General features: G+C 32.5%; 1 protein-coding gene across 2 annotated transcripts in view; it reads right to left on the bottom strand.

Moving 5' to 3' along the window:
• LOC117220144 (potassium voltage-gated channel protein Shaw) overlaps positions 1-22,702 on the bottom strand; it is a 419,368-nt gene that overhangs the window by 64,426 nt on the left and 332,240 nt on the right. For both annotated transcript variants that reach the window (XM_076527542.1, XM_076527543.1), the window contains one exon: positions 684-878. In XM_076527542.1, coding sequence (XP_076383657.1) covers positions 684-878 — 195 coding nt within the window. The remainder of the gene's footprint in view (positions 1-683; positions 879-22,702) is intronic.

Genomic DNA, 22,702 nt, shown 5'->3' with positions numbered 1-22,702 from the left:
TGAATAACACTGCAATAATGTAATGAATTCTTTTTATTGTACACGGTTAAACTTTACTTTGCGGGTCCAGAGATTTTTGTCTCTTTCACGCATATTCTCGTAGATTTTGTCGAAAAAACTCCAAAAATTCAAGTCCCAAGGTGCGCAAACCATTGGTTCAAAAGTTATGCGCGTTCAAAGTTGACGAATTTCAAGCGTCTTTGACATGTTGCGTGACGTCTCATTGGTACGTACTCCGTCTAGGGACGTAGTTTCATGAGTGGCGCCGCTAGATGACAGCACAAATATCAAAGAAATTCCTTACAACAGCCGCTAGATGACAGCATAAGTCATGTTGGTATTATAATTCGAATTCTCCATATTTTATTGGACTAATGTTTACTTTAATGATTACGATTTGCGCATCTTGGGACTTAAACTTTTCGAGTTTTCTCGACAAAATCTACGGGAATATACATGAAAGAGCCTAAAGTAAAGCTTAACCAATTCCTAATTTGATCGAATCTCTGTCTGTTCAACAGTTTTGGTGAACATCTCAAGAACTAAAAGAGAACACCTATTACATATACAGAGAAAAGTTTATAGTCCAAAACAAAAGTAGCTCCGTTAAACAGCATATATACCAAACACAATCGTCACAGAACTTAAGTTACTCTAAATAATTGAATGGTGTTGTTACAAACCTTGGCTGCCAATGAGGAATAGGGTTCGTCGAACAGCGACCACATTTGGGGCTTGAGCTTCTGCCACCAGGTGAGCGTGCCCGCGTTGTACGCTTCCTCGAAGCCGAACTTCCTCGCCAGCTCCTCATCGGTTGGCTTCTCGGTATCAAGGTCCAACCTGTCGAGGACTGTCAGCGTTTCCTGCGTGTCCCGATGCTAGAAGAGCGGGTCGGGGTGGAAGAGAGGGGGATGCAACAACGATCGTTATTCGTACCTGCGAAAGTCTCTCGCTCTCTTGAGGGTGCGTTTAGTTTTTTGTTTTTGTATTGTGCTCTCATTGGAACAGATAAAGCGCGTGCAAAGCGTACGTGAATATCGACACATGGAACAGAAAGGTATCATTCTGTCTCGAGCTACGGAACTAAATCTAACCGCCAACGCACAGTGTTACGAACCGCTGATCTACGGTACTTATCATCAGTTGTGCAAAAGTGATTTTTGTGACCATCGTAAAAGCTTCTAATATTTATTGCAAGTTACCGAGGAAGGTCTGGAACAACAAATGGAATATCTGAAAATTCATTTCATGTTTCATTTTATATATGAATATTGTGTTTCGAAACTTATGGGTAATGTATCTTCCTGATTGATCGTGAATATACATATTATTACTACAGGGTGCATATTTTCAAATGAAGTAAATAATATTTAATTATTTTATATTAATTTGGCGACTCGGATAATGTTTTATAGACAAAAAAAATCTACGAATTGTATCAATGTAATCAAACTATACGTCGAGCTACAAAAGGATGTTGGTAGTATTGTTTCCAGTGATCCATTATCTCATTATCCAATATCTCATGTTTTAACTATCATTATAGCTAAAAAAGAACAGCTCATTAGCTGTTCTAAGTAAAGATATTTTAATTATTATGACAGGCTGTTTGAATGTTGTATCGTATGTATGTATGTAGTCTAGCTGAGGCTTAGTGATTACTAGACTGCTGATTTTATGCATTTATGCAGAATATTTCTAAATTATATATTAATAATATATAATATATAATATAATATATATTAATATATAATATATATTAATATATAATATATTATTATATATAATATATATTAACAATATATATTAAAATGATTAAAAGAGGAAATACACTATTTTCTGACTCACATTTCTTACAAATAACTTAGACAATATTTATTTTGCATAAAGATCCGCAGTCTAGTAATTACTGTAATGCTTGCATCAAGAAAGCACTGCAATTTTTGCATTATCAAAGTACTGTAGATTTTGAAGCAGGTGGCAGTGATACCTAATCGTACAATAAGTTTTTGACAAGCCACAACAATGTACTCGTTTAAGTAATATTGACACATAATGGTAGAGAAATGCAATTCTTTTTCAATATTTTCGTTCAGCAATACCGTTTTTTTTTAAAGTATTCAATTAGTTAACTGTTACACAATTATTATATTATTTATTGTATATTCCTATATACAATAAATTCTTTTTAATTACCCCTCAGCTTGTAAACAAAAATGGACTATTTGGGAAGAGGAGATACGATTATTCGAGCCTTGCAGCCTTGCAGTCGCCGATTGTCGACACCTATAAAAACGAGCCGCGAGGCTGTTTACAAGCTGAAGGTCAATTAGAGAGAATTTCCTGTACAGTACGTTTAATTACGAGCATATAGCACAAATAAATACTAGTAAAAGAAAAATACAATTTTAACAATGAACATTGTAGGACGTGAAGTATGTAAAAAATGTTGATCACTATAAAAGTGGGGTGAGGGTGTGAATCACGGACTATAAGGACAAAGAAGTAGTACCAAAGGCATAAGGATTGCTACCTGTTTTCTAATTAGGAAACATGAAATTAGAATTAAGGCAATCCAATACAAGTCTTACTGTAAGAAGAAACCCACGTACGTAAATGTGTTTCAAGCAACTTGCAAGAGTTAAGTATTAATTTTCGTTTCGACGTTTCAATATCGCAATGAGCAGTTCTGAAATGGTCAATTGTAGTTCTTAAGAGTCCAATCTAACCCTGACCTTTGTCTGAATCTTTATTCAAAATGCTAAATTTTATATTATTGTAAAATAACTAACTCCATAATAACCAAAAAGTTGACTTAATACTTCAATTTAATTATGCAGGGTGTCTCAAAAGTTAGTCAAAATCAGGAAATGAGAGATCCCCAAGGTCATTTGGAGTAACTTTTTCCTTAGCACAAATGCAATCCGCGGTCTTGTTTACGAGATATTAACGGAAAAGAGTGACCAATGAGAGGCGAGCTCAGCTGCCGCAAGGCGGCCGAGTCAGCTGATTCGCCTCTAATTGGTCACTGTTTATCGTTAATAACTTGTAAACAAAGCCATGGAGCATATTTTTGTTAAGAGAAAAGTTACTTCAAATGATCTCAGGAACTCCTCATTTCCCGATTGCGAGTGACATAACCCTAGGATCAAGTTCACTAGGCACTGTCCTCATGGTTCGTGATGTGAATGAATGTGACTTGGTCATGAGAAGGGTGAATTTGTAGCGTGGTATTAATATGAATGGAATCTAGTGTACAAAAACAAATGAAAAGTACGAACAATGTTAGAAGCACAATGTAGCAGTAAAAAAAAGTTTTAATTCAATCAAGATAATTATTATTCTGTTCTCATAAATAGTTCAGTATATGTTCTTCAGTTAACAACGGAATAATTTTTATCAACATCCAAATATTGTTCACATTTTAAGAATTTACAGTAAATAAGTACTTGATATTAAAATAATATTTAGAATCGATACTATTATTATCTACTACGAATATTTCTAGAATTTCATCTAATTAGATCGGTGATTTGTAACACTGCGTGTCCATTTCGAAAGTTATAGGCCAAGGCAATTGGTCGACGGCAATAGTTTGGTTAGAACGGCAGCCCTTTTCGCTCAGTTTCGTGCGTTTTATTGCGAGAGAGGGTGGAGGAAAGCGTCGCGACTTAGTTCTGATGTACCCCACGTGACGCATCTGTTACAGCTGCCACGTGGAGCTGGCTGACTTCTTGAGCAAATGGCACCGCGGTGACTTCTTCCGAGTAACGAGCACACTTTCGTATACGTTGGAACACAGTGGAACGGTTTGTCTGCTTTATTCCATCGTAGGGAACTCTCAGGAAATTCTCCGCGATACCATGAATCATTCAGCGACTGCACCGGGTGCTTCTTTACCGGTAACAGCTTGAGAATACGTCACTTAATGATTCGACCTATCGTGTTTGTTGTTCTGCTCGATTTTCACGTTTTCTGCGGATTGAGATTTCTCTTGACATGATTTAACCAAGGATTGAACGAGACGGCCAACTTTTGTAAATTAAAGTTATTTTGATAAATATTCACTTTGGGGACAGCTCTGATTTCGATGGTTGTGAAATATGTTGTCAAGGACATCATTTTGAACAACTAGTTCGACAAAACTAGTGTGACAAAACAAATTAAAAAACGATGTTAAAATAAATGAAACTTAAAACTGTATAATTTAAAAGTTCTCTTTTCTCTTACATTTATTGCGACCGACCTACCCTCCTTAACCCTTTCGCTACGGGCGGATTTTCCGCCGCGGTACTTCTGCTGGACGGCGCGCTGCGACATCGCTGCACGCTACAAGACGCCGATCGTTGCGGGGGTACCGCAGCGGAAAACCCGCCCGTAGCAAAAGGGTTAATCCAAATGAAGTTAAACAAAATTGAAAAAAATAAGGCATATCTATTTATCCGTTGTTGAGAGAAAAATAAGGTGAATTAGCTTTCTGCAGTAAGCACTGACTTTATTCGCTACAAACGATAGTGGCCTGTAGTACCTGGGTGGCATCTTATGGAAGGCCACTATAGTGGCCCTTAGTACCTCGATGGCATCTTATGGAAGGCCACTATAGTGGCTCTTAGTATCTCGATGGCATCTTATGGAAAGCCACTATAGTGGCTCGTAGTACCTCGATGACATCTTATGGAGGGCCACTATAGTGGCTCGTAGTATCGAAAGGGTTAACAACAGGTATCGCTACATCGTTTGGCCTCGATTTGGCATAGAACAAACAATGTTGCCAAACCCATGCCATATGCGGAACTGATATTGTCACCAAAGGTTGCTACCAAATTCATAATAAATTGATGTCATATTTCTTACTGGGTGAATTACTTTAAATAAAAAAATATATCAATGAAGACGATTATATTATTATTTTTCTGTATCGTGGACAAGTCCCATAAATATAATAGTTTATTTTTTGTTTTAAAAACGTCATATTTGCATTTAATACATCATATTATCAAAATTTAAAGAATTAATTTCCGCATTCTATGGTCCTTAAGAAGTTAAGGTTTTGATTCGGTTATGAAAATTACAGATTACATTTTGTTCAAAAAATTCGATATCTTTAATTTAATTATGTTATTTTCAAATAGAAGTCAAATTATTATAAGGGCATAGTAATCAGGAGGGAGGGAGACACACCTTACCCTATTTATCAATTTATTTCTTGTCTTAATAATTTGAACAAGTCCAAAGCAATACAACATTATCCTTGAAAGATTTTTATTGTTTTGTGTTTAACTTATTCGTTTTAATCATAAATGTATAAAATACGCGGTCTAATTATAAGTATAGGTTAGGTTTTGGGACAGTATAGCAACGAAACTTTTGTCATGAATATCTCAAAAATTAAGGCCTTGAGATGATAACGTGTATTGAAAAAAGTTGTTTAAGATCATGTCCTCGATAATATATTTCGAGACCATTGGAATCGTCGCAGCCTCTCCTGAAAACTATATTTATTGATCATTACCATCAATTTTTTAAATGGTTCGTCCGATGGAAAATTTTCAACCATTGAGATAGGTTGCTATTACGAAGGACAGAATTGTAGTAAGTCGAAACGAAAACGTTCTCTTAAAAAATGAAGTAGAATTTTCATTGTCACTTGAACGTGATTAAAACGTTGTTCTCTTATTTGTATAATTCTGTAAAATTATTTAGATATACCGCATATACCGTTTATAAATTGATTTACAAATATATAAATATACAACTATTTTGTGAAACTCAAATATATAAGAAATAAACATAAAGCGATGTTTAAACTGTTCTATCCTTTTCCAGCTCCAATTTTAAATCTAAGAGGAATCGACCATCTTTGTACTGTATTAGATGGACTAATTTTCAAAGAATAGATCTATAGAATATCTTTTAGCGTTAAGTTATTGTTGGGTGCCAAACTCACCAGTACAGATTCACCCTGTTTTCTACAATTTCGAAAACGATGTTATTAATCCTTTTAATAGGGTGGTTTAATTGGTGGTATATGTGATAAAATTCTACCACGATCTTCATACGATTCATAATATGGATATACTGTAAGTACAAGTAGTATGATTTGAATGGTATTCGTACATATAACACGAATTTAATACGTATAAGTCATAAAAATAATTAAAAAAAATACATTTTTCTTCTGTTATACTTTTCATTTTAATGAGCATCGAAAGGGTCAATTTCGTTGAAAGACTGTGTGTGAATTCTTTTTCTTAAATTATCTTACTTGAAGGAATTTCTATAAATTATTTAGAAAATATGTTTTTCTTTCGATTTGTCTTGATTATTCACCACCGAATGAGTATAATGTAATTAATGCAATGTTTGAATATTATGAAAATTAATTTAATAAATGATGTTCCTTTTCATTGGTGTGGGATTGCTTCGAAACCAGTGTCAACATTAAAGATAATATTTACTTATATTTTGCAACGTAAGTTGATCAACCTCAACAAATTTTTTAATAAGACGTAATACATAATATGTAGAGTATAAACATTTCAATGGAACAAGTAGGGGCAAGTTGCTAATGTTTTACCACTTAAGAAATTTTTAGTGCTCGAGGAAAGATAGATATTTAAATGAATTAAATAAATTAGTTTGGTACGTATTTTAAAGAAATATGGAGGTCAACTGATGAAATGATATTTTGTTTTAATAGTTCACGAGAATAGAATCGTACTGTTTTGTCTGACAATATCGCATCTACTTCAGAAGCAATAAAAGGTTTTTAGATACTTGAAGATAATAAAACACTGAAAATAAAACGTGAACAGATTACTAGCCTGCGGATTTTGACTGCGGAACAGTAAAAACATTTAAAGAATTTAAAGATACTATCGTATTCAGTTCAACTCATTAAAATGATTAAAAATCGACACAAATGTCTGTTATGTTCCTGCATCCTGCAGACAGTGTAAACAATTTTTATTTCACCTAAAGATTCGGAGTCCACTGACCACTACGGGAGAATGATATCTTTCAAAGATAACTTGAAGGTGTTTTAAAAATATAGGTTTTAGAATTTGAAATAGTTCGCAATATTCATTAAAGACGTATTTATACTAATTTCACTATCTGACATATTTAGAAATAAAAATCAACAGTACCGTTTTCGTCTCAAATTTCATTGAGTCTTCAAATCGCACATTATTTATGAAAATGTATAGGAAATACAATCAAGACTTCTTTATAAATTATATCGCCCATTAAACAGAGTGTTCTGGACGAAGGTTCACGTTGCTGAATGATTTATTAAGAAGTATTGTATTATTTATCTTCGATTTTTGAAGGGACATTTATAGTGATTGCCGTGTCGGTAGATAAAGCGCAAATTTACGAAAATAAGTAAATAATTAATTTCCATTATATTTACGGAATATATGGTGAATTGCATACCGATGTTTTAGATTATCGTAGTTCGTGTCAAGACGAATTCAGCCACTGTTATAGTATGACCTTCGTTTGACCTCCAACTGAGAAATTTGTGTTCAATCAACAGAAACGATGAAAGATGATTTAATTTTGGGATACATCAATCGCTAAATTGATAAGTTCATTAGAAAAAATTATCATTACGTAAATTCAACGAAAAGTGAGGTGACAGGTCGGCTATTACGATGAGTCTTGAAAGCCTAATTAACGCAGTTCACAATAACTGAAGCTAATAGATGTTACAATAATACAGAAAAGAAAAACATTTGTATGCACGAATGATATGCGTAAACTGAATAAATTAAACGTGTGACAAAATTATGTTACGACCTATGTTCAAACTGGACCCACATTCTACAACACAGTACTCCGCTTTCTAACTACACTTTTAGTTGCAACATCAATTAACACGTTTCGTTCTATTTTACTGCATGCATCCGAACGTCACGCTATGTCAGATCGTCGAATTCTTCGTGGCATGAACTACAATAACATGAGGTAAAGAATATACGATGCTATTTAAAAGAATGCAGGTGACCTCGATATTTTATTGAACAAATAACAACTTTTTTAAATTCAGTATTTCATCGTGCAACCGGCTGGATATGGATAATTTTTGTAATTCTTGTCAGATTAACAGAAGTGTTCAAAAGCTGCGTGCCAAATTTATGGAAACACCCTGTATATATAATACTTTCCACTAGGTGTTGTGTACTACAATAATGACGAGACTGCGGATCTCTAAGGAAAATAAAAATTGTCTAAGTAAATTTTATTTAATACAGATTAAACAGAAATGTGTTTCTTTTGCTAATGCCTTTGCTGTGTTTAATATTTTCTCTGGTCATTTATATCTTAAATTACTTAGTTTAACAATAACAGATAAAATAGTCATCGAAATGGTATTATACTGATCTGCTGCTTTCATTCAAGAAATTAATTTCCAAATAATTAGTTCAATATTCCACAAACAATTTACGAGCTTAAGCGCGTGAAAATCAATTTTTAATAATCGTATAATTATGTATAATTATGTATTCTGGCCTACGCATTTGGCAACATTCCCCTACTATTATATTTTAACGCATACACTATTTTTTATAATAGCTGTATAGAAACTCTAAAATATGAAGGAGATTGCGGATTTTTATGCAAAATAAAAGTAATCTTCATTAGTTACAAGAAGCAAGAACTACGTAGATATATGTATATTTGTTTTTTTTTTGATAATTTTGATAAATTGACAGTAGTACAATAATATTTTTAAATTGTTTAAATCCTTTTGATATTTTACATTTGATCTACACATTTTTATCACGAATGCATAAAATCCGCAGTCTAATTATTACGTATTCGATCGTTGGCTATCGAATGTTCGTGTACCATGATCAAAACTTTCCGAATCCACGCGAGATTTCGGGTACGAGGACACGCGACAGTAAAGTACTCTCATTAAATGAATAAAATCGTTCACGGTCACGGTAATTAAATTATGTTTGCACGATATTATGTTACGCGAACGACATATTAATATACGCTCGATGGAGCTCCAGAGAAATAATAATTACTTTTCAGCCGGCGTGCGATACGCGCGATCCACGATCCTGTTACCGACAATAAATAAATTACAGTCGAATCAGTTTGAGCAAATGAAGATACGAAATTAATTCCGATTCCAAACAGAGGGGCATCGAGTGGAGGTACCGGAGTGCACGTGGTGCATTTCATTGCATCATCGAATCAATTCTGCTAATAGACGTTCGCACCTTCGTCTCACGATGGAACCTAATTATCAGAAAATTCGTTTCTGCCGTTTGATCGATCGGCTTTCCACCGGCTTTAATGAGAATCCGTAATTAATGAATGCTATAACTTTTGTACGAATAACAAATTAGGCTATTTCGATTGACGCAAAAGTACGTCAGCATGAAGAACGCAATTCCTGCATGCGATGTATAGCTTCCGGGATAATTGTGTTTGTAAATCTGTCGCATACGCGCGCAACTAAAAAATAACTGTTTATTCGTGAATTTGTATTTCCACTTATTGTTACTAATTGTAAGAATGCGCGCGAATAGACAAATTTTTATTGTCCGCCACGTCACGGCGAACTATCTTCAATGAGTTATGTCTGTCTCACTGAACTCTTGGCTTTTCTATACGCGCACTATATGCATGTCGTGTTGCCATGATTGTTCAGACATTTTTGAAAGTCTATCAAAAACATGTTTCCGATGAAAGTTAATCAGTATTTAGTCGGCTACATATGGAAATACAACAAATTTCAAATACTATCTTTTTCGACTAAAAGTCAAGGTTACTTTGACTTTTTTTAACTGGTACCCTATATTTTTGACTTCGTAGGGTTACTGCTGATGATAAAATGACCTTAAAAAAGACCTAAGCTATTTTATTTCAATTAATTTACAATAAGTGCTCGAAGTGTTGTCCATTTTCTTGTAAGCACAATTCAAGTAGCGTAAGCAAACTACGATTAGCAATAATTTATTTAATAATTATTTTGAATCGGTACAGCGCAGAACGTAGACTGTTGGCTTTAAATGACCCTACAAAAAAGTAAAGTGGAGACAAGCGCACTCAAGCACTCACTTCGAATACTCATTGTAAATTGATTGAAATAAGATATTGCTTTCGATATTAACGTTTTTGTTGTTCAACCCTAAATTGCTGAAGTGAAGGTCATCCGGCAGTCATAGCACAGTAGATAGTTGAATTAATTTTTTCATCAGCAATATCACTACGAAGTCAAAAGTACAGGGTGCTATTTAAAAAAGTCAACATGACCTTCACTCTTAGTCGAAAAACAATAGTTTTTGACATTTCTTGTATTTTAATATGTAGCCGACTAAATACCGATTAACTTTCATTCGAAACATTTCATTGTCAGACTCTCTGAAGTGCTTAAAAAGTCGTGGCGACAGTTACGTGCCACACCCTGTATAGTCTAAGGCAGGGCTCGGAATTAACCAGCACGCAATAGCTGTACGTATTCTAAGTCTGTGTTAATCGTGGAGCGTTAGGTCGCAAGGAATGTGAAATTCGCAGTAAGGAGGAACTACATACACTTCAGCTATTTTCATACGTTCTCAGTTATATTCGGGTGGTAACATGAACCTATTAGGTCCATGCTGGGTGTCGAAGGGAGGTGTATGGTTTCGAGTGATTTGGACTTAAACAGAATACAGCCGAAGCGCATGTAGTTCCCCCTTACGAATCTCATCCCCCTTGCCCTAATTAAGGGTATATGCTCCGTCCATACATTATTAGGTCCATGGGGTTAATACAAACGGCAGGGTACTGTCGGTAATACAGAGAATGATATTACAGTGGTAAATCATATTTTATTTTAACTGAAAATATAGTTTTTACTTTAAAAGTACCCGTTTTCAGAATTTCAACGAAATCCGAACATATAACTTTTCAAAATTACAGGGAATGACACTAAAATGACAAAAACATTCTTTGCAAAATTTGACCCTAAACTTCGAATCGCGGCAAATCCTTCCGTCTCTAAATTCCGATTTTTTAAATACTTCTGTTGGTTTGACAAACTCTTTTAAATTGAAGTTAGTCGATTATTAGTATATTATATGATTAGTCATATAAAAAATATTGAGAAAGTTGTTCTTTTTTACAAGAAATCCATTTCACTTGTATTTGATTATAAAAAATTATTTTCTCAAGATTGCCAGTCCTACAGCAAACTACAGGTATAATCCGCACGCGACAAGAAGGCCGTCGGCCAATCGCAGCCGATAGTGCGTCAGTAGCTCTGCTATGTAGTAAGAGGGGGAATGTAAACACAAAGGTGCCTTCCCGTCGCGTGAGGACTACATATACCTTAATCCCTTGTTTACAGAAAGCCTACTAATAGATTCGTGAATGGCATGCTATAGGTATCTAAAACAAAGCGTAACAATTTTCTTATAAATCATACGGTGGAAAGCTTTCGTAGATAATTTATTGATTTACGGACAGAAATGTGTAGTTATTAAATGATTTATTAAGAAGTATTATATTATTTATCTTCGATTTTTGAAGAAATATATATATATATATATATATATATAGTAATCGTTAGTTCGGTAGGTAAAGCCTAAATTTACGGAAATAAATAAATAGTTAATTTCCGTTATATTTACAGATTGTATGGTGAATTGCATACCTGTTTTTTTTTAATTACTTGGTTGCTTGTCATGCACCATTAGTTATGTGTGCGTACTACGCGCTCGGAATCACGGTTATATGTGGTTAAATATTTTCACGGTAGATAGTATGCGTTACGCTATTTAAAAGATATCAAAAAATACGATATTCCTCGTACAAAACATGTCAGACTCGATTGATGGTTACCACGAAGCCGATGTTAATAACGTGGTAAAATTTAATGTAACGGCTGCCGGATGATAATGATAATAGCAATAATAATTTATCTTCACTGCATGCTCATCATCATGTCAATTTCAACAGTTACGGGACACTGAAGCCACACAGGGACCAATTGTTTTGCCACCACAATTTATACGAATGAATGCGTGTATTGGTAACTTGTCGCTTTGCTCATTTAATAACTACTCGTCGCTTTTTATAAAATTTTTGTATACATTGTGATAATTGTATTTTGTTTATTCCTTTAGAAATCGCCGGTTCCTACTGGGAACGACTATTGCAACTACAATGGAACCTCGATTATCGGAACGCCCATTATCCATCTCTCTATTATCCGAACGATCTATTGTCGGATCGATCTATTATCGAAACAGTAGGGTCGCGAGGTGCTATGAAAGGGACACCTATTGAAAGGGACGTTGTAAATTTCCTAAATATAAGACAACTATTCAGGACGATTGTTTTTTCTTTGTAGAAACGTTTATGAGTATGCATTTGCACGTACAGACGCTGCAAAAAGTATTCGTACATCTTTGAAAACGGAATAATTTTTTTAGAATTGAGCAAAGTGATCTAAATTTTTCGGGAATTTTGGAGGGATTGATTTACTAGGCAATGGTTAAAAAATTTTTTTCGATTTGTTGAGATGATAGAAATGACTGGAAATCAGACTTGAATGATTAAATAACTAATGATTTTAATGATGATTTGAATAATTTCGAATTTCGGACATTGTGAAACCATAAATTCGAATATGAAATGTTTGAAATTTGACACGTTTCCATGCTCAAGATTTAATTGTAAATTGTAGTTTGCAATGCTGTTGTTTTACGGTGATGTGTATTAATTTAATTTTCCATTGTTATAATTTTTCGAAGTCTTACGGTGACGTGTATTAATTTAATTTTCCATTGATTTTATTAGATACGAACTTTTAATGTAAAGTTATTGCGTGGCGTATTTTTCTATTTATAAGAATTTACAAGATTAAAAACTCTTAGGTATACAGGTGCAATTAAAAAAATGTGATAAATCTCCCATGGTCGTTTTTGAAAATAGCAGCTTCATATGAAATATAATTATATTTGAAAAAGAAGTAAATTTAAAAATTCATGGAATGCGTGTCGTCAGCTATCTCTGCATTTATAAAAGTCTTTTTTTGCTAATGAATTTATATGGAATTAGTTTCCCACCGAATGTATTATTATTTGGAATAATACTACTCGTAGAGAACGATGCACACTATTAATTACACTATTTCACAAATTTTCATTATTGCTTCTGTTTATCAATGAACGATATTTTTATACAATTTCATCTGAGAAATACAAATCTTTTAACCTTGTCAAAGAATGAATAAAAACCGAGAGTTTTGAAATTGAAAATCATGTACTCTAATAATAATAGTTATAAATATAGTTTTAGTGTAAAATTATGTTATGTATCCGAATGAGTAGAATGATATAGTATAATAGTATGTGTAACACATAAATATGTTTAAGCAAAGATTAAACTAATTATAATAATAATTATATTTTAATTATTATTAAATATTAATAATTATATTATCTATGTTGTCAGTTTTTGTATTATGCATTAAACTTGCATCACTTTCTAAAACATGAAATTTATATACTTTAAATCGGGTCATAAACAATATGTGCATCTCAGAATAAATTATAACGATGCATTTGTCGGCATAATAATTCATTATACTCGAGATATCTGACAAGTGGCAACATATCATTATAAATACTGTCGCATCGATAATGGATGAACGTGTAATTGTTTTTTGTCACTTTATTGATACATGAAATTGATTTACTAAAACGGACAATATTTATGATTTCAATATATTAAACTGTTACTATTTTAAGTTGCATCTGAACTTTCCATAATAAACTAGTTACATCAACATGATCAAAAGCAGCTGAACCAATAGTAACACTTAGACAGAGGGGCGGGGGTCGATATTGACCCTTACTTTAGAAATTGTTATTCGAATATTAAGTTGTGACACTTAACTTCAATTTTGAAAATTAAATTAAAATTATTGAAATAAATTAATAAGAAAATTATTAATAAATTAATAACTAAATTAAATTATCTGATTATTAAATTAATTAATAATAAAAATATAGATTATGTATTGAATTAATTAACTATTATATTAAATTATTTTTTAATAAAATTATTAAGACATTATTTAAAATTAAATTAGATTTTTTAAATGTGTTGAAAATAGTCGATAAGTAAAATTATAAATGAATCTAAGTATACTCAGTATATTTTTGTCATAAGCGTCCGCCATTAGAAAGTTATTGAAAGAATTTATGACAAATATAAGTACATTACAGTTTAAATTAGTCTGCTGCAAATAAACGCCAAATTAACTGGTTAAACGATTAAGAGAACGACTAAGAATGAAATAATTACGATCGGACTTTCGAATTTACTTTCCCACCAAAATCGACGCATTACCCTGCAGAGACCCGGCAAATTTCCTAAATAAGTCAGCAATTTTATTCTAAAAATTATTATACTCATATGTGTAGAATTTCTATCATAAACTTACTGTCATGACTGGCGGCGATATATTGGTTTCCCAGCTCACAAAAGGTTTCAAGCAGATTCAATTTTGTTAGTCGGAATATTGAATCTGCCTTGTAACTAATTCGATGAGTTTTAAAATTGCGAAATTACAAGCGAAGTATCGTAAAACTGTTATAGCACAGTTGCGTCAGTAGTTGACCTAACACGAATATCCATACTTCGAGCATCCGTTATCGTAAAAGCGCATGAAAACTTTTATATCAAATGGACATTTTCTAATTGACAATTATACATAATTTTTAGGACAAGATAAACTTTGAATGACTTGCTTAAATGACTCATTCGCTTTATTGACAGTGTCGTGTCGACTAACTTCAAAATTGATCTTTATAAGAGTCCATCATAAATGTTTGTCAAACTGAATTACAAATTATAGTTATAAAGATATAGAATATTAAGATATAGTGATACTAGATAGGTTAATTTTTATTGCTAATTTAATATTATTATAAATTGATATTAATATAAATTAATGTAAAAATAATTAATGTAAATAATTAATTAATTAATTTAAATTAATGTAAATTGATGTCAATTAATATAAACTGTGTGTTATAAATTAATATAAATTAATCCTTTATATCTTCAATAGATTTTGTTATTTTTTCCAATAACATTACTGTTCTCCATATTGCATAAAATTGCAAAAAATATGAGAAAACTCAAGGTTTATAGGAAAATGTTTACGACACAATATTTAATTGCATATTTCAACAATTTTCGTTATTTTATTGTACTAGTTACTAGTTACTACTACTAATATACGTAGAAATTAGGTTCTGCAAGTTTCGCTGTTATCTACATATTGGGATACTGTATAATGAGTAATACAATCTGCTGGATGAATACATCCAAGTTCCTTCGTATTAATTCTCTTTAGTGAAAATGTATACATCTTTTGTTTCGAAATACCGTGGCATTATGTTTGATGCTTCTCTAATGCTGTTTCATTTTAGTAGCGAATAAAACACAATTCACTGAACGAAAGTGTGAAGTTGTAACCGATGAAATATCAGTCGAGGGGAGACTCTTAAATTGTTAAATTTTTGGTTAAATAAGTTAATTTTCTAATTTTTCTAATTTCTCATATCATAGTCATATAATTCTATGTCGAAGTTATTAATAACTCAACCAAACAGCACGTTACAATAAAAAAGGAATGGAACTTATACTATTCTAAGAACCAATTAATTAGTAGATTGTTATAGAAAATTTATTCTGTATAATAATTAATAAATAATAATAATAATTATTATTATTATACTAATAATAAATATTACTCCAGGTAAAATATTACCTGTCACATAATTATTTCCGTGGATGTAGCTGTCATTTTAACTTAAAATTACTATTACCAATTAAATATGCAAAAAAAATCATATTTGGAAAAGCTAAGTTGACCTTCGTAAGTTGGAAAGGTCACAAATTAAAAGAATAATTTACGTGTACCTTGTCGCTGATTTAAAACCGCGTAAATTTCTACTATTAAACATTTTTGTACCTTCAACTAAATATTTGTTTGGACATTTATGCACGGACACCTAAAAACGGACGTCCCGAAAAATTGGCACGAACCTTCCGGGCAATTCAATTTTGTATTATCCATAACGAAAAATATTTGAATCAAAATAATAAAGGTTACGTAACGACTTTTCTCACATTGATTATAACTAGACTGATCATTTTTGTGCAAATGCATATGTTTATAGGAAGGAGATAAATTTATGGAACTTGGACAGAAGCTTGTTTTATGACTAGAGGATTCCAAAAATATAATTTCATTTTTACATATTTTGTACATTGCATATTTTTTACATATATCTGTCTTATTTCTGCATATTTTGTATATGAATCGTTCATAGGCCAAATCGATTAACTCTACTTTTTGAAATATTTTAAATTTAAGTGTCAAAGCACTTGATTCAGTCAACTTTCTTTCTTTATAATAAATTTCCCAAATAATACAGAATAACACCATTAAACAATAAAATTTTTTTGGTCACCGAATAATAAATTATTTATTTCAGTCAATAACAATTACACCAAGGCTACTTTATCTTATTCACTCTACACGTCTTTATATGAAATTCACATCTGTATTTATGCATTATACAATGTTTATTTCAATTCTTATTTTCAAGGGAATTTTGAAAAACAATGTATATTACTTCATCACATTTCTCCACTTTCTGTTTTATGGAGTTAATTGATTTGGCAAGTGAGCGTGTATATTCGATTGACCAAATTGTAACATGTTAAGGGACATGATTGGAGAATCTTACTTTTTTTTATCATGAACCTATATTTTTTATTTCTGAATCATATTCTATGTAAAAAAATGCACAAAATTTGTTTTTGATGCATTTTTCTGTAAGTTCAATATTTTTTAATGATTTTTCATGTTTATATCAAGGATAATTTGTTTTGCTATTAAAATGGCAACGTTACTTTGTTCTGGAAGGTATTTTATTTTATTGAAGACCATCATATTACAAAAAACTGTTTCAACCAAAGTTGTGGATGATTTTGAAAAAATTAAAAGAAAAAAGCAGAATATGACTTCGAAATAAAAAATATAGATTTATGATAAAAAGAAACAAGATGACCTTGAAATAATCTTAGAATTAAAAAACCAGTATGTGTCAATTTGTTTTTTAAATCACGTGTCTACGAGACTGTTTACAACCTCAATTTAAATGAGACACTCGGTATATTAACATCCGCAGTCTAATTATAACAATTATGATTCCTGATTTAAAAAGGAACATTTGCTTCAGATAAAGACATTCGCGTAAACTGAGACGTAAATCATTTCTAGCAAACCAGCAGTCCGTAATTTATGCTAATCGCATTTACTACTGCAGAAAAACACTCTAAATTATCCCGTAAGCTGATTGGCTGCCTACTTTTGCAACTATCCCGCTGAAACTGATCAAATTTTCATTGCAGTAGACAGCGTCGTCGTCGGTTATTATCGAGCATTAATTTCGTTCGTAAGAATGAGGGCAATTTCAAATGAATCGCTTAAAACATTGAGAATTATGGAAACTGGCGATACCACGAATAATTCCGGGACTGTGCCATACTTTCAGCCTAATTGGACGCCGATTGACAATTTGAATAATGTACAATGTACCGGAGACTCGTGGAATGTTATGCTGCGACTGCAGCGGATCCCATTTGAATATTACTGCAAGCTTGTCGTTACCGGATTTTGGCGAATGCGATATATCAGGACCGGTAACCGTGAAGTGCATTCACGACCCCGATTAGAACACCCCACAGAAGGCGCGACCGCGATAATGATCGGTTTTACTAGAACTTATTTGCGGGACACTGGAAAGTCCCGTGAATCACTTTGACAATTGTACGAATGTAAACTTCATTGGAAGTGCAATAGTACCTCGTGTATATGAACACCCGTTATTTGAACGTTCTGTTAGGTGTATGCAAATGTCTTAGTCCTTTTTTTCAACTTCTCTTTCTTATAACTATTTCTCTTTCTTTTGTTATGGCTCAATCGCAACGAACGTTTGCCAATCCACATATCGTGAAACTTAGCAAACAATTAGTATAAGCCATACCTAATAGAACCATACATTTTTATTATTAATATAACCCTGAAAAATTTCGATATGTTCTGTTTTGTGAAACATTTCAAGAACAGACAATGATATTTGAAAAATAGTTGAAACAAATATTCCATCGTTTTGTTGTGTCTACAAAACTGTAAAAAAAATTTTTGGAATCCATGATTTTTTAAATTCTCCTCTCCCTAATTCTCCTTTAAAAAACATTATTAAAGTATATATGTATAGTATCTGTGTATACATATATGTTTTCATATGCGTTTGCGGCTTATGTGTTAGGTCATTAAGTATGAAGTGCATATTTTACTGTATTATTTTATTATAAAGTCTATGCATTTCATACCTAGTGACCTAATATAAACATTTCGTTTTTATATATGTAAAACTATAATTATGTGATCATAAAGAAATTTACACTCATGTTTTTAGTTTATTTGCGTGAAAATTATTAATATAAAATTTATTTATAAAAATTTGCATTTCTTTGCATACATATAGTCACACATTAGTGTTATATAATATTAATTATGAGAACACAGTGACTGTGTTCATTATACAGTTTATAGTAGTAGTTTACAGTTTATCGAAGAATTATACATAATCACACTTTATAAACACTAATTACACAACGTAGAAAGGCAGCCATAGTTTAACCATTTTTTTAAGAGGATAGGGTAGGGGGCGTAATTAAAAAATCATGCTTAATCAGTGTTCCTGGCTTATTGAAACGCTTTCTTCAATGTAATATCAAATGTATAGTTTCTTATCGTTCATCGTATATTATTTTATGTTCGGTTATTGTTACTAGCTTATAACAAGTACGTAGTGATTTCGACACATCCATAGCAGACGAACAATTGCACAAACAAGCGGGGAATTACAACATTTAAGGTATCATTCTACACGAATGATTAAAATGAAACACTAAATTTTTGCATACCCCTAACATTATACTACATACAAACAGCATATTTCTCAATACAATACCGTTGGATCAGAGCTTTTAAGATAATTAGTACCATATTTAATTAGAAGAAAATTACAAAATACAACAATAAAAACTTTTTAACACTCAACACTCAACTAAATACACAACGAACTTGATGCACGGATGTCCGTCTGAGATTTTATTGTTTTCTAAATTGTAATTCAACGCAATGTCTCGTCTGCATCGCTCAAAATAGAACACAAAACGAAATCACGTACAAAAGAACAGTTGTCCGGGGTGTTCTTAATATCGTTCTTCAATTGATGAAGATCAATGACGTATCAATCTGGGTAAGATCCCTCATCTTATAATATTCTATGTATATATATGGTGTCCCAAAATTATGGTGTTTCCGGGAAACGAGGGGTTCCTCAGATGATTTGAAGTAACTTTTTCCTTAGCGCAAATGCAATTCGCGGCTTCGGTTATGAGTTATTAACGAAAAACAATGACCAATGAGGAGCGAGCACGCCTGGCGCTAGACGGCCGAGCCATTGGGCGAAACCGGGCTTCGCGCGCTCGTTGACTGGGCCGCCTCGCGTCAGCCGAGCTCGCCTCTCATTGGTCAGTGTTTTTCGTTAATAATTCGTTAACGATGTCTCGAAGAAAAATTTTGTAAAGGAAGAAGTTGCTTCGAATGACCTCAGGAATCTCTAATTTCCCGGAAATACCATAATTTTAGGTATTTATATTGTATAATATTATATTATATTTTCTGTATATTGTGTATTAAGTTTTTATATATTTGTTTCTGTAGGGTGGGCTAATCTTTATTTTAAGGGTTAGGATTAGAGTTAGTTTGTGTCAACTTTGAGCACGTAGGTGCACGGTTTGTGCACCTTGACACTTGAATTTTTGGAGTTTTTTCGACAAAATCTACGGGAATATGCATGAAAGTGCTAAAAATCTCTGGACCCGTGAAGTAAAGTTTAATCTTAGGGTGAAATGCATTCACGATGATTCTGTATGAAGACCTGGTCAAATCTTATTCGAAATGAAAATGAGAAATAATTATTTGAATTTGTTAATTCCGAGTCGTTAATTTCAGTGATAATATATTTGGAAGTAAAAATAATATCGATTATGCCATGGAAATAATTTTGAAACAAAGAAACATTTTGTTTGAAATAATGTCATTTGAAATGAGTCCAGATCTGTCAGATAACACTTGCTGGCATAACACTTGCATCGTTATATCACGACATCATTAAAATAAGAACGCGTTTAGTTAAGTTTAAATTAATAGCTTAAAGTAACAGGATGTAATAAAAATAACTAAAATTTGAAGAATATGCACCAAATTTACGAGACAAATATGGTATCGTAAAATCAATCACCATCAATATGAAATAACAAACGTTTGTTTACGAACATCTGGCAGAACACGATACCTCAGATGCGACGCGCATTAGCTATCTCTTAATACTAAACTTAAAATATCTTCTGAACCAATTATATTTCACAATAAATGACTTAATAATTTCATATAGAAAATAACGAGCTGCATCCATTGGAGCAACCAAAACTATGTGATTCCATTTAAAGAAAATGAAATTTACCCCAATATCTTCTTTACGGATTCATCTAGAAAAATCTTTCCAATATCAGATTATTTATCGCCTGAGACCATTCGACTTTTATTTGAAACATTTGTCAGCATTACCAATGGTTTGCAAGATATTTGACTGGATCGATCTAAATGAGTCACCCTGTATACACCTTCCTAAACTGTTCTTCCAATATGTCTCTGTGACTTCATTTTTCAGCACGCCCATGTGTCGTCTACATGTGCGTGTAGTAAACACAACCAAATAAAACGGCAACACAGTCGTCTCGTACCATGAACCCGAAGGACTGATTGTGAGCGTAAACTAGGCTTTTGGACGCGGGGTGTGAAGCGAATGCGAAGGCAGGGGTCAATACGTCAGCCATATTGATGGGAACAACCAGTGCCGTCATCTGTCGTCAAATTGTGATTGTAATTACGTTACAACTACAAATGCTACCGCCGCACGGTGGTAGAAAAGCCCGAAATCATGGCCAAAACCCTAAAAATCGAAGTTGTCGATGGGGAGTTTTTAATTTACGGATTGGCTACTTTAATGATGCGTCCGTATGATGGACGCATTTATACCAGAATGGCAATTGCACTTCGAATTTCGAATTTCTTGGGCAGTCATTACTCGTGAGCGACCGTGTGAAGTGTATACATATTGTGAAGCCTGTATCTATTTGTAGAAGTATTTTTTTTGCGATTGTGTAAAATGGATATTTTTTCTGGTGATAAGTACAACATTCTTTAGCGCGAACATGTCAAGAATTGTTAACTATTACATTAGTAAATCGATGAATTGGAGACTCAAATTATAAGAGCAAATTGTAAAGTTATAGTCGTAACATTATGGCATTAGGAGGTCCTGCTTTCAAACTTACTGGAGCTGTAGTCTATATTTTCATCTAGCTATACTTAAAAAATTGGCTGCATCGAAGTGCCTATTTTCCTATTATAGCCACGTTTGCGAGGCAACGTATGGTATACCTTTTTAAAAATCGTGCCAAATTACTTTAGATTATTTTGAGATATTAGAGAAACCACTTTATTTGACAATGTCGAAGATTACTTTGAAAAAAATTGAGATTTGTTAGATTTAAGAAAAATGTTTGATTTTGTGTTTTCTATTTTCAGAATCTCGTGACAGTGAATGCTGTTTAAGCAGAAAAGTAATGTTTCTCATCATTAAAGAACACTTGAATAGTAACTAGTGCAATAATTGAACATTTGAAGCATATAATATTGTATTATAAAGGATGTGTTATAGACATCAACGATAACATGGTACGAACAAGAAATGCGCCAAAGAAATTATTTTCTGATCTGAGAACTAAATGGGAACAAGTATTTTGTTTTTCCAAATTTTAAATTCAGATTCGTAATCAGAATTTCCGAACATATACATATCCCAATTTTTATAAAAATCAAATCATTTTTTCAACAACCTATCAGCCATATTGGATTCGCCATTTTGTTTTTTGAATTCTCAGATTCAGATTCGTAATCAGCGACTATGAAAAACTTTTCAATTAAATTCGTCAGTATTTTCTATTTTGACCATAATTTCGGGCTTTTATATCACTGTGCGCCGCCATTTCTTTATATTGTATGACGCGAGAATGCTTAGGGATGCTATTATGTTCGTACTGTATTCGCCTGTGTTTTGTAGTTTTATCATTTTTACGACATACATTTGTCCCGATTTTGATTGGATAAAATTACAGATTCCAAATAATAAAATGCGTCATTAAATATTCTGTTTAACGTAATATTTCTAAAAAGCAATCGGATCATTTAAGTAATTGCTATATGTACAATAAACTTATATTATTCTCTAGGCATTAAGTAAATTGTAATTTTTTGCAATCCCTTTATCCATATTTCAATTTTTTTGTGAACGATTACAGTTATTATATCTATTATTTGTAATACAGCAATAACAAATTTAGAAAATATGATTGAGTACATACAGAAACAAAACGAACAGATATTTAAAATAAAAATTAAAATATATTGCCATCTGACAACAGATGGCAGCACTAGTTGCTCTTAACAATGTGGTCGAAATCTTGCCCC

This window comes from Megalopta genalis, unplaced genomic scaffold, assembly GCF_051020955.1.
Source record: "Megalopta genalis isolate 19385.01 unplaced genomic scaffold, iyMegGena1_principal scaffold0026, whole genome shotgun sequence".
NCBI classification, from domain to species: Eukaryota; Metazoa; Arthropoda; class Insecta; order Hymenoptera; family Halictidae; genus Megalopta; species Megalopta genalis.
This window is presented reverse-complemented; position numbering and strand designations above follow the sequence as displayed.